Here is a 13,356-nt window from a genome sequence, read left to right as displayed (position 1 = left end):
TATTAGTAGTAATAGTCTTTATTAATTATTATTTTTATTATTATTATTATTAGTAGTAGTAGTAGTATTAATAGTATTAGAAGTAGTAGTAGTAGAAGTTAGTAGTAGTATTATTATTAGTAATTATTATTATTATTATTATCATTATTAGTAGTAGTAGTAGTAGTAGCTACTACAAGTTATTAGTAGTAGTAGTAGCAGTTATTATTAGTAGTAGTAGTAGTAGAAGTTAGTAGTAGCAGTAGTAGTAGTAGTAATAGTAGTAATAGTAGAAGTTATTATTATTAATATTATTATTATTATTATTAGTAGTAGTAGTAGTAGTAGTAATAGTAGTAATAGTAGAAGTTATTATTTTTATTAATTTTATTATTATTATTATTAGAAGTAGTAGTAGTAGTAGTAGTAATAGTAGAAGTTATTATTATTAATATTATTATTGTTAGTAGAAGTAGTAGTAGTACAATTATCCGGGAGTGTTTTGGAAGCTCACTTGAGTTCTGGAGAGGGGGTCGTTAGGACTCCTCTGATGTTCTTATCGGCCAGCTGGCAGCTTGACAAACTGCAGAATATAAAGTCAGAATGACCAAAGCTGGAACAGTTTCTAGTCCTGTGACCTAAAGAGCAGCATTTGTCCCCGTGGTCAGCAGGAGTTCTGGTTCTGTTGGACCAGCGAGAGGAACACCAATATCTGTGTGCAGAGCCTTACGTGATCAGCTCCTTCTTTCCGTCCTTACAAGGGGGGTATTTAAGATGTCTGGGACTCGGGATCATCACCTCAGTCTGGAAATGCTCCTCGTCCAGCAGCTCCTGGAATGGATTCATCTGGTCTCTCTGCTTCAGGGATGATGAATCAAACAACCAGAACAAGTAAATGTTATGCAGCTTAGAAGGTCAAAGATCAGCAGAACCTCTCTGGATCCCCATAAAGTGTTTTTTTCTCTGTGATTTAGACCAGTTTATCCTCCCTGAAATAAACAGCTACCATCTGAAAAAGCAGATCTAAGATCAGTGCTGGTTCGGAACCGTTGCACTCATACGCAACACTAGAATCACCCAGATAGACGAAGGTTCAGCTCTTACTCCATTCAGAAGCCACTGTCCTCACTTTGTATGGGGAAGTGCAGCAGAGCCAGGGACGTGGAGTGCATGGTAGTTTTCAGGATAAGTGGATGGTCTCTGAAGAGCCGGGACTTCTAAAATTCCTAGAAGATGGACAGGGATGCCCCTGTTCTGGTAGCTTGGTAGAATTCTGGCAGTTAGACTCACCTCTTTGTGGTCCAGCTCGTCTCCCAGGTGTTTCATCTTGGTGTAGTCGAGTGGCAGGTCCCAGCAGTCTGTGTCATTCAGCTGGTAGCAGCCACTGCTCAGCAGAGCCTGCCGTTGGGGCGACATCGGCTGCAGAGGGGTCAAAACCGTCCCGCTGCCCTCTGGACCAATAGGTTGACTTGCCTCATCCACCACACCACAATCCAGATCACCTTCTGGACTCTGATGGAACAGGTGCAGAAGGTCTGTACACAAGCTGGTGACCTTTGTGTTACACTGCTTCACATGAAGTATTTGAACACCTGGCAATCAGCAATAATTCTGTCTACCTCTACTCCACTTATTATGTGTTGTCTGACACGGCTCTGCAATATCGCGTGGATATCAAGGGCAGTTCCACTAGATTGGCAGACCGGGGTGGTGGTCCTCCTATTTAAAAAGGGGATCCGCAGGGTGTGTTCCAACTACAGGGGGATCACACTTCTGAGCCTCTCTGGTAAAGTCTATTCTGGGGTTCTGGAGAGGAGTGGAGAATCCGGTGGATTGTTGAACCTCAGATTCAGGAGGAGCAATGTGGTTTACATCCTGGACGTGGAACACTGGACCAGTTCTATACCCTTAAGAGGGTTCTGGAGGGTGCATGGGAGTTCGCCCAATCAGTCTACATGTGTTTTGTGGATTTGGAGAAGGCGTTTGACCTTGTCCCTCGGGGGCCCCTCTGGGGTGTACTTCAGGAGTGTGGGGTACCAGGCCCTCTGATACGGGCTGTTAGGTCCCTGTATGACCGGTGTCAGAGCTTGGTCTGCATTGCCGGCAGTAAGTCGAGCTCTTTTTTGGTGAGAGTTGGATTCCGCTAAGGCTGCTCGTTGTTACAGATTCTATTCATATCTTTTATGGACATGATTTTTAGGCACAGCCATGTTGTTGAGGGGATCTGTTTTGGTAGCGTAAGGATTGAGTCGCCGCTTTTTGCAGATGATGTAATGTTGGCTTCATCACAACGTGATCTCCAGCTCTCAATGGAGCGGTTCACAGCCGAGTGTGAAGCAGCTGGGATAAGAATGAGCTCCTCTAAATCGGAGACCATGGTCTTGAGTCAGAAAAGGGTAGAATGCCTTCTCCAGGTCAGGGATGAGGTCCTGCCCCAAGTGGAGTTTAAGTATCTTGGGGTCTTGTTCATGAGTGAGGGAAAGATGGAGCCTGAGATCGACAGGCGGATTGGTGCTGCTTCTGCAGTGATGCGGGCGTTGTACTGATCTGTCGTGGTAAAGAGAGAGCTGAGTCAGAAGGTAAAGCTCTCGATTTACCGGTCGATCTACGTTCCTACCCTCACCTATGGTCACAAGCTTTGGGTAGTGACCGAAAGAATGAGTTTGCTGATACAAGCGGCCGAAATGAGTTTTCTCCGCAAGGTGTCCTTTTGAAAATACTGCTATGTATTGTGGGTAATTTTTGGCCAAGGCTAGGCTACAAGACACCTCCCGTGTGTCCTCGCTCAGCTAGCTAAACGGCTAACAAACGGAGAACACACACCTCTGTAGAACATGAACATTGGAACCGATTGGAACACGTCTTGGCGGCTCCAGATGACGTATCTCCTAGGCAACCGGGGCGGGGCCAAGACATCAAGGCAATGTTCCTTGACATTGAGAAACACCCTGAGTCTCACGGCTGGTCAGGGAATGCTTTGGGATTCCCCCGAAGAAGCTAGTCCAAGTGGCTGGGGAGAGGGAAATCTGGGCCTCCCTGCTTAGACTACTGCCCCCGCGACCCGACCCCAGATAAGAGGCCGAAGATGGATGGATGGATGGATGGATGGATGGATGGATGGATGGATGGATGGATGTTTTAAATACTGACTGCCCCCAACCCAAACACCTGCTCTAACCATTAAAAATTAAGCTTTTTAACTTGGGAGCTGGTGGAGGATGCTTCCTACAAGAAGTGATGTAAGGGAACAGGTGTTTGTTACCTGAGCCAGCAGGTCATTGGGTTTCCCTCCCAGAGCATGAGGGAGCTCTCGACACCTTGTTGACAGGTTGAGGATGGCTGTCGCTGCCATGTGGGCAGCTTCCATGTCGTGGGTGTAGTCAAAGCTGCTCTTACTGCAGGTGCTGCTGGCGCTGCTTCCTCCCCCGCCTCCCTCTGCTGCCTCTCCTCGTTCACAGCTCATGCTGCTGCTGCTGCTCGGAGCGTAGCTGCTGGTGGTGCTGCTGGCCGGGCTCAATGTCTTACAGTAACGTTTACCTGCAGCGGTGAATCATAGATGACACTCATCAAAAATAAACTAAATCCACAAAAACCCAAATCTGCCATGATAAATGAATCCCTCCTCATCACAAGCCCTTTCCCTTCCCTTCCCAAGGGAAGGTGCCAAATATCTGTGTTTGAGCACAGGCCAAAGGGAAGTGGACGTCCAATCAGAAGTTTGTTGTGCGTTCAGGTTTCTCACCTTCGTATGCTTTTGGAGAGAGGTCTCGCCCCTGCTGGGGTTTGGAGGTTAGGCCTTTCTTCCCAAAGCCTCCATGTTGACCATCATAGCCAGCAAAGTCGTAGCTGGTCTTTGAGTATTTTTCCAACTCCTTTGTCAGATTGGATCGTGGTGTGCTGGTGGGAACGTTGTTTTTGAAGCCATACTGAGGAATCTCCAGCTGCTTGACAAAACACATCGGCCTAAAAACGAACCAGAACAGAATAAAACAGGAAGTACTCAACAACAGAAAAACCTTCTCAACCACGCCTGGGTGCAGAAGATCAATGGGACCATCTGGTTTATGTGGAGGAACCATCAAACTTTAGTTCAGAAGTTTTCCTTCATCACTGCTTGTGAAGGTTCTCAGTCATCCAGGTCATGGTAATCCAAAGGGTTCAAATGAAGGCAACTGGAATTCTTTGGTTTCTTGAAGATGTTTTGCTTCTCGTCCTAGGAGCTTTGTCCATTCTAACTACAGTAGAATATGGGAGAGTCAAGTTTATAAACTGTAGCTGTCTACAAAGCCATCTCCTCCCTCAGCAAAGACCAGAACATCTCAATTGTACCTGCAGACAAGGGTTGTTGTACGGTTATTCTGAATGCAACAGATTACCACAACCAAGTCACCTCACTTTGAGTGACAGCACCACGTATGAAGCTCTAAAGAGGGACCCGACAAGCGGACACAAGAAGAAAATCACGGACCATCTACAGAAACTGCTAAAGGACAAAGTCATCGATCAAACATTTTACTGCAGACTCTATCCAGGAGAAGCCACCCCATGTAGACATGGTCTTCTGAAGATTCACAAGGAAGGACACACTCAGACCCATCAGCAGCAGCATCAACTCGGTCACATACAACACTGTAAAACATCTCTCCACCATCCTGGCTCCGCTGGTTGGAAAGACCCAACATCACGTACAGAATTCACATGTAGAAAGTCCAAGATCTCCAACTGGCCCCAGGAGAAACCATCGTCTCATCTGATGTCACTTCACTCTTCACGTGTTTACCCACAGACGAAGCAGTGGAAGCAGTTAGGAAAAAGCTGGAACAAGATGGTTCCTTAAACGAGAGGGCAAAACTGACCCCAGACTAGATCTGTGCCCTCCTGGACCTCTGCCTTTCTACCACCTTCTTCAAACGCAAAGACAGGTTTTACCGGCAGAAACATGGATGCACCATGGGCTCTCCAGTGTCACCTATCATCACCAACATCTACATGAGGAAGTGGAAACCAGAGCATTGAACTCCTACCATGGAACAACACTGAGCCACTGGTTCAGGTATGTGGACGACTCATGGGTCAAACTTCTCACAAAGGAAGTAGAAGACTTTACCGAGCACATTAATGCCGTGGACAAGAACACCAAGTTCACCAGGGAGGATGTCCACAACCACCAACGGCCCTTCTTGGACTGTGCTGTGCTAACTGAACAGGATGGAAGTCTCAGCATTGAAGTCCACAGGAAACCAACTCTCACAGACCAGTATCTGCATTTGGACTCACATCAGCCACTGGGGCACAAGATGTCGGTCATCAGGACTTTACACCATCGGGCCGAGAACGTTCCCACAAAGACTGAAGGAAGACACATGAAGAAAGCTCTCCTGAACTGCAGATACCCTAATCGGGCCTTGGTGAAATCTTCAAAGAAGTCTGGAAAAGCATCCAAAGCATCAACCAGCAAAGGACAGCAGGTGCAAAGGCACCATCATCCCATACGTGGCAGGAGCCTCAGAGAAACCTAGAAGAATCTTCTCCAAACACAACATCCCAGTAAACTTTAACCCAACAACACCCTCAGACAGAACCTGGTCCATCCTGAAGATGAAACACCCCAAGAGAAGCTCAGTGGCGTCGTTTATGCAGTCCAGTGTAGCGAGGTCTGTCCAGATGTTTACATCGGGGAAACTAAACAACAATTACACAAGAGCATCGCACAACACAGGAGAGCCACCTCTTCAGGTCAGGACTCTGCAGTCCACCTGTTAGGTAAATATTGATATTATAGCTTAATTTCTTGACTGTTAAAACATCTGGTGCTCCTTAAGAACAAATAAACGCAGGATTCATCCTGTAACCTTGTCATCCTGTAGCCTTTACAGGGAGGAAGTGACCTTCGAGCTGTTTCTGGCAGACCAAGCGAGTTGGTTTTATCAGTAACACTCCCATGGGAAACTGTCTGTTGAATGAAAGCACCTGGGTTTGTATGAAGGAAATGTGACCTTGTTTTTCACTCCCTAGGTTAAACAACTTTCCGCCTTAGCGGAGTAGTTTTGGAATGTGATGCGTGTGTGCGTTTGTAACTCTGTACCTCAAGAAGGCCCCGCCTTCTTCATCCTGTCTTTTCAATAAATGCTGTCGGAGGACTTCCGGTCCGATGAGAGAGCAAACTGAATTCATGCTTGGTGTGTACTGTTTCTCCTCTCCACTTTGCGAAGTCTAAATTGATTGTTTATGATTGGTATTAGTATTGATTGATTGATTACTATAACCCCCTGTGCATTAAACTTTCTCTCAGGTAAACCTGGATTGACAAAATTACCTAACACCACCTACATCTGAAGGACAAGGACACATTCTGGACAGAGAAGACAGATGGTGTGAGAGAGGAGTAAAAGAAGCTATCTATGTCAAACGTGAAAAACCCACTTTAAATAGGGGCGGGGCTTAGATTTCACCTTTCCAGTATCTATAATGCAGCTTTGAATCTCATTCCTAAGCAGCTTCAGTCTAGGTCACACCTTCCTGTGTCTAACCAACACGACCACTCCCTCTCAGTAGAGGCCAGCGACTCATCAGGAGGAAGAGAGGAGGGGTACTCAGAGTAGTTTCTGCTCATTAAACAACAACAGACAGCTACAGCTTATAAGCTTGACTCTCCCATGTTCCAGTTAGAATGGACAAAGCTCCTCAGATGAGAAGAGAAATGTCTTCAAGAAACCAAAGAAGTCCAGTTGCCTTCATCTGAACCCTTTTGGATTTCTTCATCCATCCATCCTTAACTTTTCCACAGGAAATCCATTCCCGTTTAGACTCTAGACCTTATTCATCTCTGCATGATAGACCGTCTTATCTGACCTAGATCTCCACCAGGTTCTACCCCACTCTCCATGTTTGCTTCCCACTTTCACAACCAATCCAGGTCAAAGGAGGTGGATTCAGGTTCTGACAACATGAGCTCAGGTTCTAAAGGAAACCATGACATAGGAATGACATCATTCTGAATGTTCAGTTTTATAAAAGTCGTAACTGTTTCCAGTCAGCTGAGAGGTGGCGGTACCTGAGGACACGGTCCGACGTCTGATTGGTCTTGCTGCTGCTGTCGACTGAATGACTCTTTTCATGGACCTTCGCCATCTTCTCTGCTGCAGCGATTGGACATCCGGACAGACTGATGAAGAAGAGACAATGAGGGGCACAGTTACACTCTAAAACACATGGGTACAGAAACACACCATCCAGTTTATTGTCTTCTAAAAACACACACTGCAAAGTAAAGAACCACGTCTGCACACTTCTGTTCTTCTGTCTTAATGAGGACCATCCGTGGACTTCCATTCATTCTTGTGACCATATTATCCCTAACCCTAACATAGCTAAAACATAATTCACACCAGACCTCTAAAACCAACTGGGAAGCTTTTTCAAAGAGTGAGGACCACAAAAACATCCTCACTTAGAAAAGTTTGTTTATACATGATTTATATTTGCTCCTATGATGACAACCTTAGGGCATCAGTCACCAGGTGAGACGCAGGGCTACACCTGGACACACCCAGGGGCTCCAGTTTACCTGGCATGCATGTTTGTGGTCTCTAGAGGGAACAAGAGAACTCAGAAGACCCACACTCACATGGGAAGAACATTCATACTCCACACAGTAAAGGCTGGTCATGGGATTTGAACCTGCAACCTCCTCATGGCAAGACGGCAGTGATACCGACCACATCAGCATAAAGCCTGCTTCATCGTGTGAATGTTCATATGAAACTGATCCGTTTGACGAATCCGACTCCAGTTCTGCCGAGTTTCGCTCCATTAAAGTTTTCTTCTTATTCCAAACCGGCCGCTCGGTCGGATTTCAAATCAAAGCATGTTTGTAGATTTAGTCAGGACCAGGTTATTTAAACCTAAGCATTTAGCTTTTAAACATTAGAAGCTTGAACATCCATCAGGGATGGTGGGCGGTGCCACTGATGGGGGCGGGGCTACAAACATCCCAGCTGTTCCTGGTTTGGAGCTGTCAGGAGAGACTAGTTGGTCTGATTTGTGTGAAGACTGCAGCGATCATTTAGATCCTTCACAGATTACAGGTATCACAAGTGTCAGGGATGACTGACTGACTCACCTGCGGTGCGAGTTCCTGTTGCTATTGACATGACCCCGTCCAGAGCAGCCAGGAGTCGGACACTTTAACACATTTTCATACATGGCAAGGACTTTAACAGACAGGAAAAGGTGAGAAAGACAGCGAGGGTTAGGAGCACACGGAGAGTCAATGAGCGGTCACCTGTTGGGCATGCTCAGATCACAGCAGAGCACAGAACTAACACCAAGCCAGAGATGGCAGCTCGAGTGTCCGCAGCAGGAAGGAAAACGGTTTCGTATTTCAATGTCCATCAGAAACCTGCAGGTCCTTCAGAACCAGAGACCAGCTGATGGTTCAAAACGTGGGAGGAGCTTTCCTCAAGAACAACATGGACATGATTTCTGAACTAAACCCTGTTTGCTGAGACAAAATCTCTGAATTTCCAGTGAAACTAAATGTTTGGGTCTGGTCTGCCAGAAAGAACACTCCTGGACCTTTGAACTAGGGCTGGGCGATACGACCTAAAATAAAATCACGATTTGATTTTTTTTTTATTCGATTTATGATTTTGTTCTGATTCTCTCTCCCCTCAATTATTTAAGAACAGCAATAAGTAGAAATGGAAGGCTCCTTAAAGCCGATTGTGTTTTTTATTTAATCACAAGCAGGACACATGTGACCCTCATTTCTGAGGTGAATAATGAACAAATGAACGCCCTCTTGGATAAAAGCGCCACGCTCCGCGTCTGTCGCAGCAGACCCAAACCAGCTCCAAACAACGGAGGATTTCATCCCCTTCTTAGGCACAAGCTTCCCACTCTCTCCGGTGGCCATGGAGTCGCTGCTGTTGCTGTTTCATGTGCATGCTGTGACGTTGTCGCGGTTATGTGAAACTAATGTACGGAAGCTCAGGGAGGCCAAAAAAGCACTATTACATAAAAATTCAATTTACTTTTTTTTAAATGCCCGCAACAAAAAATTTGAATGAATTCATTAAATTGATTTATCATCCAGACCTACTTTGAACCCTCTTATAACCCATCATCTGTACGCACTCATCCTGTAAGGGTCATGGGGGGGTCACCGGTGACAGGTGGGGACACCCTGAACAAGGCCCTCAATCATCAAAGGGACACAGAGACAAACGAGACACAAGTCACTTCCAACTGTCCCAGCCTGACCCTAGTCTGAATCAGTCCCGGTCCAAGTCTGAGAGCGTTACCCGTCTGTGGATGCAACACGGAGGCTCCCGACGGCTCTGAGAGGTCTCATTTGAAAGCTAAGGATTCTGGGTAAATGCTGAACTAGGGCTGCTCCATCATGGAAAAAAATGATAATCATGATTATTTTGACTGAAATGGAGATCTCGATGATTTAAGACGATTTTAAATTTATCTTTTTATTTATTTGTTTATTAATTTTTTTATTTGGCCATAAAATTGCACAGGGTACATTCAGGACAAAATAAATAAGAAAAATAAACAAAAGGATCACAAAACAACTCCTGATTCCTAGAATAAAAAGGCCAGCACACCATGACCCAAAGGGCTGAGGTTTAACTCGTTTAAGTGTAATACAGACCCAAATACCAAGTACTGCCAGCAAGAATGATGTTGTGCATTAATAATATAAAAGACATTAAAACGTATAAACGTGTGTTTTAGTGAAGCTCATCACCATTATTTAATCCTGTCCAGCGGTGCTGAGGCTGCAGTAGCAGCATGTCGCTCAGAGACATGAGTTATTGTTTACCAGCATGAGGAACTCATTCCTATTTCTAATTTATTTCTAAACTTTTTAGGTACGGCTTCCATCAGTTGATGTAAAAATCGTCCCTGGCAGCGATCGGAGGTGTACTGCAACCCCCCATCCCCCAACCCGGTCTCACAGCGATCAGCTGCGAGTTTGTTTAGCGTGCCAAAGTAGCCAGTAGGTACTGTACGTGTGTCCCTCGCTCCGGCTAATCCAAGAGGGAGATGGCTCTGAGAGTTGTTTCTTTCGCGACACAACCTCATTCCTTTTCCTAATGTCCGGAAGGATGGTCCGGAGCGCAGGCAGAGTGTTTTGCTATCCTGCAGGAAATGTGGACGACGGCTATCCAGATAGCAGCTAAGGGTTATCAGGATGTTCTAGGTTGTTTTCTAGGTACTTTTAGGATTTTAAAGTCTAGACGGGTCCTGAAAAGCTGTTAGAAACAGCGACAAAGTCGCCAAGTTTGCGACACTGTGAGAGGAGTGCTTGATTTGTCACTTGGAGCAGCACAAGAGGGAGAAGCAAATAATCGTCTTGTTTTTTTTTAGAATCGTTCTGAACTCAAATCGTAATTGTGATTAAAATTCAGTTAATAGAGCAGCCCTCTTCTGAACTATTAAATGATGAATGACCCGCACTTGTATGGCGCCTTTAGAGTCAGAGGACTCCAAAGCGCTTTACACTACAGTGCATGATTCATGCATTCACACACATTCCCACACTGATGGTGATGAGCTACGATGTAGCCACAGCTGCCCTGGACACGCTAACAGAGGTCAGGGGTGATGAGCTACGATGTAGCCACAGCTGCCCTGGACACGCTAACAGAGGTCAGGCTGCCGAGTACAGGCGCCACCGGTCCCTCCAACCACCACCAGAAAGGGAGGTGGGCTAAGTGTCTTGCCGAAGGACACAACAGCAGATTTCTCTGTCCAGAGCCGGGATTGAACCTGCCTTCTGATTACTGGAGATCCAGCTCTACCTCCTGAGCTACTGCTGCCCCTATTAAAGTTTCCACGCGAACCAGATTGTGACAAGAGGAACCTACTAGACATTGCTCCTGGTTAATTGAATAAATGCAGAAAAACTTCTGAAGGACAGACCTTATCCTGATGTTTCTGCTTCATGATTACCTGGAGGTAGAAAGCCAAACCCCGAAGCTCCAGAAGCAATATTAGGAAGTTAGTTATTGTGTTCTAGTTGGAGACGTGGTTCTGCTGCAGAAACCCGACTTTCCTTCCTGCTGATCTCAGCAACACTCTGGTGGATGGAGACGTTGGTCATGCAGTGATCGGATGTGGAGATGACTGAATTCTGCAGGATAGATGAAGGATGATGACTGAGTTAAAACTGAAGGTTGACTTTATTTGGACCTGTTTAACTAATTGCCCCTTTCTGACTGGTTCCATATAGTATCATCCTTGATAGTAATGACCACGATATTTTAGTAAATCTACTGGAGCAGTGTGTGAGCATTACAGGCCAGGCGCTGAAATGAATAAGATCTTACTTATTGGGGAGGAGTTTTTGTGTGAGACTGTTCCTCCAACACATCTGAGCTGCCTTGGTGAGTCCCCCAAGGCTCGATTTTAGCCCCACTATCTTTCTCCCTATACCTTCTACCCCTGGGTGACCTAATCTGCAAGCATGACATGACATTCCATCTATATGCTGATGATTTCCAGGTTTGGCAGGGTGGATTATGCACCATCCATCCTTTGTTGGACTGCCTGGAGGACATCAAGGTATGGATGGTTCAGAACTACTTATGATTCAACCAAAACAAAACTGAAGTAATTCTGTTTATGCCACCAATGACAAGGAGCTGCCTGAGCTAAGGCGTATAGTGAAGATCAAGCCATTTCTGTCACGTAGCCATTTGGAGAGTGCAATCCATGCCTTTATCACCTGCAGGTTGGATTACTGTAACCCACTTTATGCGGAGTTTAGGCAAGCTTCCTTCCATAGCACGCCTCCAGGCAGTCCAAAACTCTGCAGCTCGGTTGTTGACAGGCACCAGGAAGTATGAGCATATGACACCAGTCCTAGCTTCCTGTTTCTTATTGTATCAGGTTTACGGTAATTCTGTTTATGATGAAAGCACTTAAGGGGGACACCTCAATACTTGTCAGGTGTCATCCACCACTATGTCCCAGTGTGTTCCCGATGGTCAGCTGACCGGGGACCATTAACAGTGCCCAGGTACGTGTTGAAATGTCATGGGAGCCATGCTTTTTCAGTACTGGGAAGGAGGCCGGATTGCGTGACAGATTTAAGACGTAACTAAAATCTCATTTGTTCTCACTGGCGTTTGGACATGGTGGCGAGGATTAGGTAGGCAGTTTGGCTCTGATTATTTATTTTATCTGATAGCGGTGACAAGACTGGTCCAGATTGCTGTAGCTGTACTTGGGAATTTGAATTTAAACTTACTTATTCAATGTTAAGTTGAAGTGCTTTCTCCTTTTAAAGCCTTTTTGTTGTTTTTTTCTTCAAAAGGTTGGGAGAAGTAGCAGACTAAGTAGCAGACTAAAGGCATCGGCCGTATGGACTGGGTCACATTTAGCAGGTTCAGCCCATGCTGCTTGTGCCTGAGATTTTAATTTGGTCAAACAAATTCTCACATGAGCAGCAGAAAACACAAAGTCAGACATCAGGAACATGTGGTGAAAAAGACAAGCATGGTTTAGGCAGCAGTGAGGATGAGAAGAACAGATTTCACTTCTTTAGGTGTTGATGAAACACAGACATGTTTCACAGCAGCCGTGAAACTCCACACCTTCTCTCCTGGATCAGGTTCTTACAGGAATCACAAACATGGGGGCTCTGTCTATATTGTGTCATTTACGCTGCCATTTTCAGAAAATTGTAACACAACAAACACGTGTAGAGTCATGCAACATGCCAACATGCCCCGCCCCACCTGACCAAGGCCTCACCCCCTCAGTCAGAGGTCTGCCCTATCCGACTCAGGCCCCGCCCCATCCGACAGGGCCCTGGCCTGTCAGACAAGGGACGCCCTATCTGACTGAGCCCCCTCCTTGTCAAACAGAGGCTCCGCCCCATCTGACAGAGGCTCTGTCAAACAGGGCCCTTGCCAGTCAGACAGAGGCCCCACCCCATTCGACAGAGGCCCCGCCCTGTCAGACAGCAACACCCTCCATCCAACAAGTTAGATCAGATTTTGATCCAATCATTTTTGCTGCGGAGACACAAAATGAAATGACTTGTCAGACTGTTGAAAAGCCCACAAGCTGCAGGACGTACTCTCAGGTGGGACGCGGTCTTTGTGAGGACATCCCGACAGGCTACGGTGGTGCGGGTACAGACCCGTCACATGACCGGTGCCATCACAGCCTGGTGTCGGGCACTTGCTCTCCTTTTTCTCTCCTCTGGAAGATTCTGGGAACAAATGGGAAAATAAGGAGGGGATCAGATTTCGAACATCATCTAAACATTTTATCATCATCTGACATGTGCCTGATAAATCCCGGCCACTGCCATAGTAACAAGATGACAGTGATTTCTGTCAGCGATAGTCA

General features: G+C 46.0%; 1 protein-coding gene across 5 annotated transcripts in view; it reads right to left on the bottom strand.

Moving 5' to 3' along the window:
- myt1la (myelin transcription factor 1-like, a) overlaps nucleotides 1–13,356 on the bottom strand; it is a 41,302-nt gene that overhangs the window by 8,244 nt on the left and 19,702 nt on the right. For 4 of the 5 annotated variants that reach the window (XM_070544550.1, XM_015948282.3, XM_015948283.3 and 1 more), the window contains 8 exons: nucleotides 13,082–13,216; nucleotides 8,102–8,192; nucleotides 7,034–7,144; nucleotides 3,722–3,942; nucleotides 3,242–3,516; nucleotides 1,270–1,491; nucleotides 710–837; nucleotides 494–562 (listed from right to left, as the gene is read on the bottom strand). In XM_070544550.1, coding sequence (XP_070400651.1) covers nucleotides 494–562; nucleotides 710–837; nucleotides 1,270–1,491; nucleotides 3,242–3,516; nucleotides 3,722–3,942; nucleotides 7,034–7,144; nucleotides 8,102–8,192; nucleotides 13,082–13,216 — 1,252 coding nt within the window. The remainder of the gene's footprint in view (nucleotides 1–493; nucleotides 563–709; nucleotides 838–1,269; nucleotides 1,492–3,241; nucleotides 3,517–3,721; nucleotides 3,943–7,033; nucleotides 7,145–8,101; nucleotides 8,193–13,081; nucleotides 13,217–13,356) is intronic. The other variant, XM_015948284.3, reaches the window with a different exon arrangement.

The sequence above is a fragment of the Nothobranchius furzeri genome, chromosome 2, assembly GCF_043380555.1.
Source record: "Nothobranchius furzeri strain GRZ-AD chromosome 2, NfurGRZ-RIMD1, whole genome shotgun sequence".
In the NCBI taxonomy this organism is placed as follows: Eukaryota; Metazoa; Chordata; class Actinopteri; order Cyprinodontiformes; family Nothobranchiidae; genus Nothobranchius; species Nothobranchius furzeri.
The sequence above is the reverse complement of the archived record's forward strand: the minus strand, read 5'-3'. Positions and strand labels throughout refer to the sequence as shown.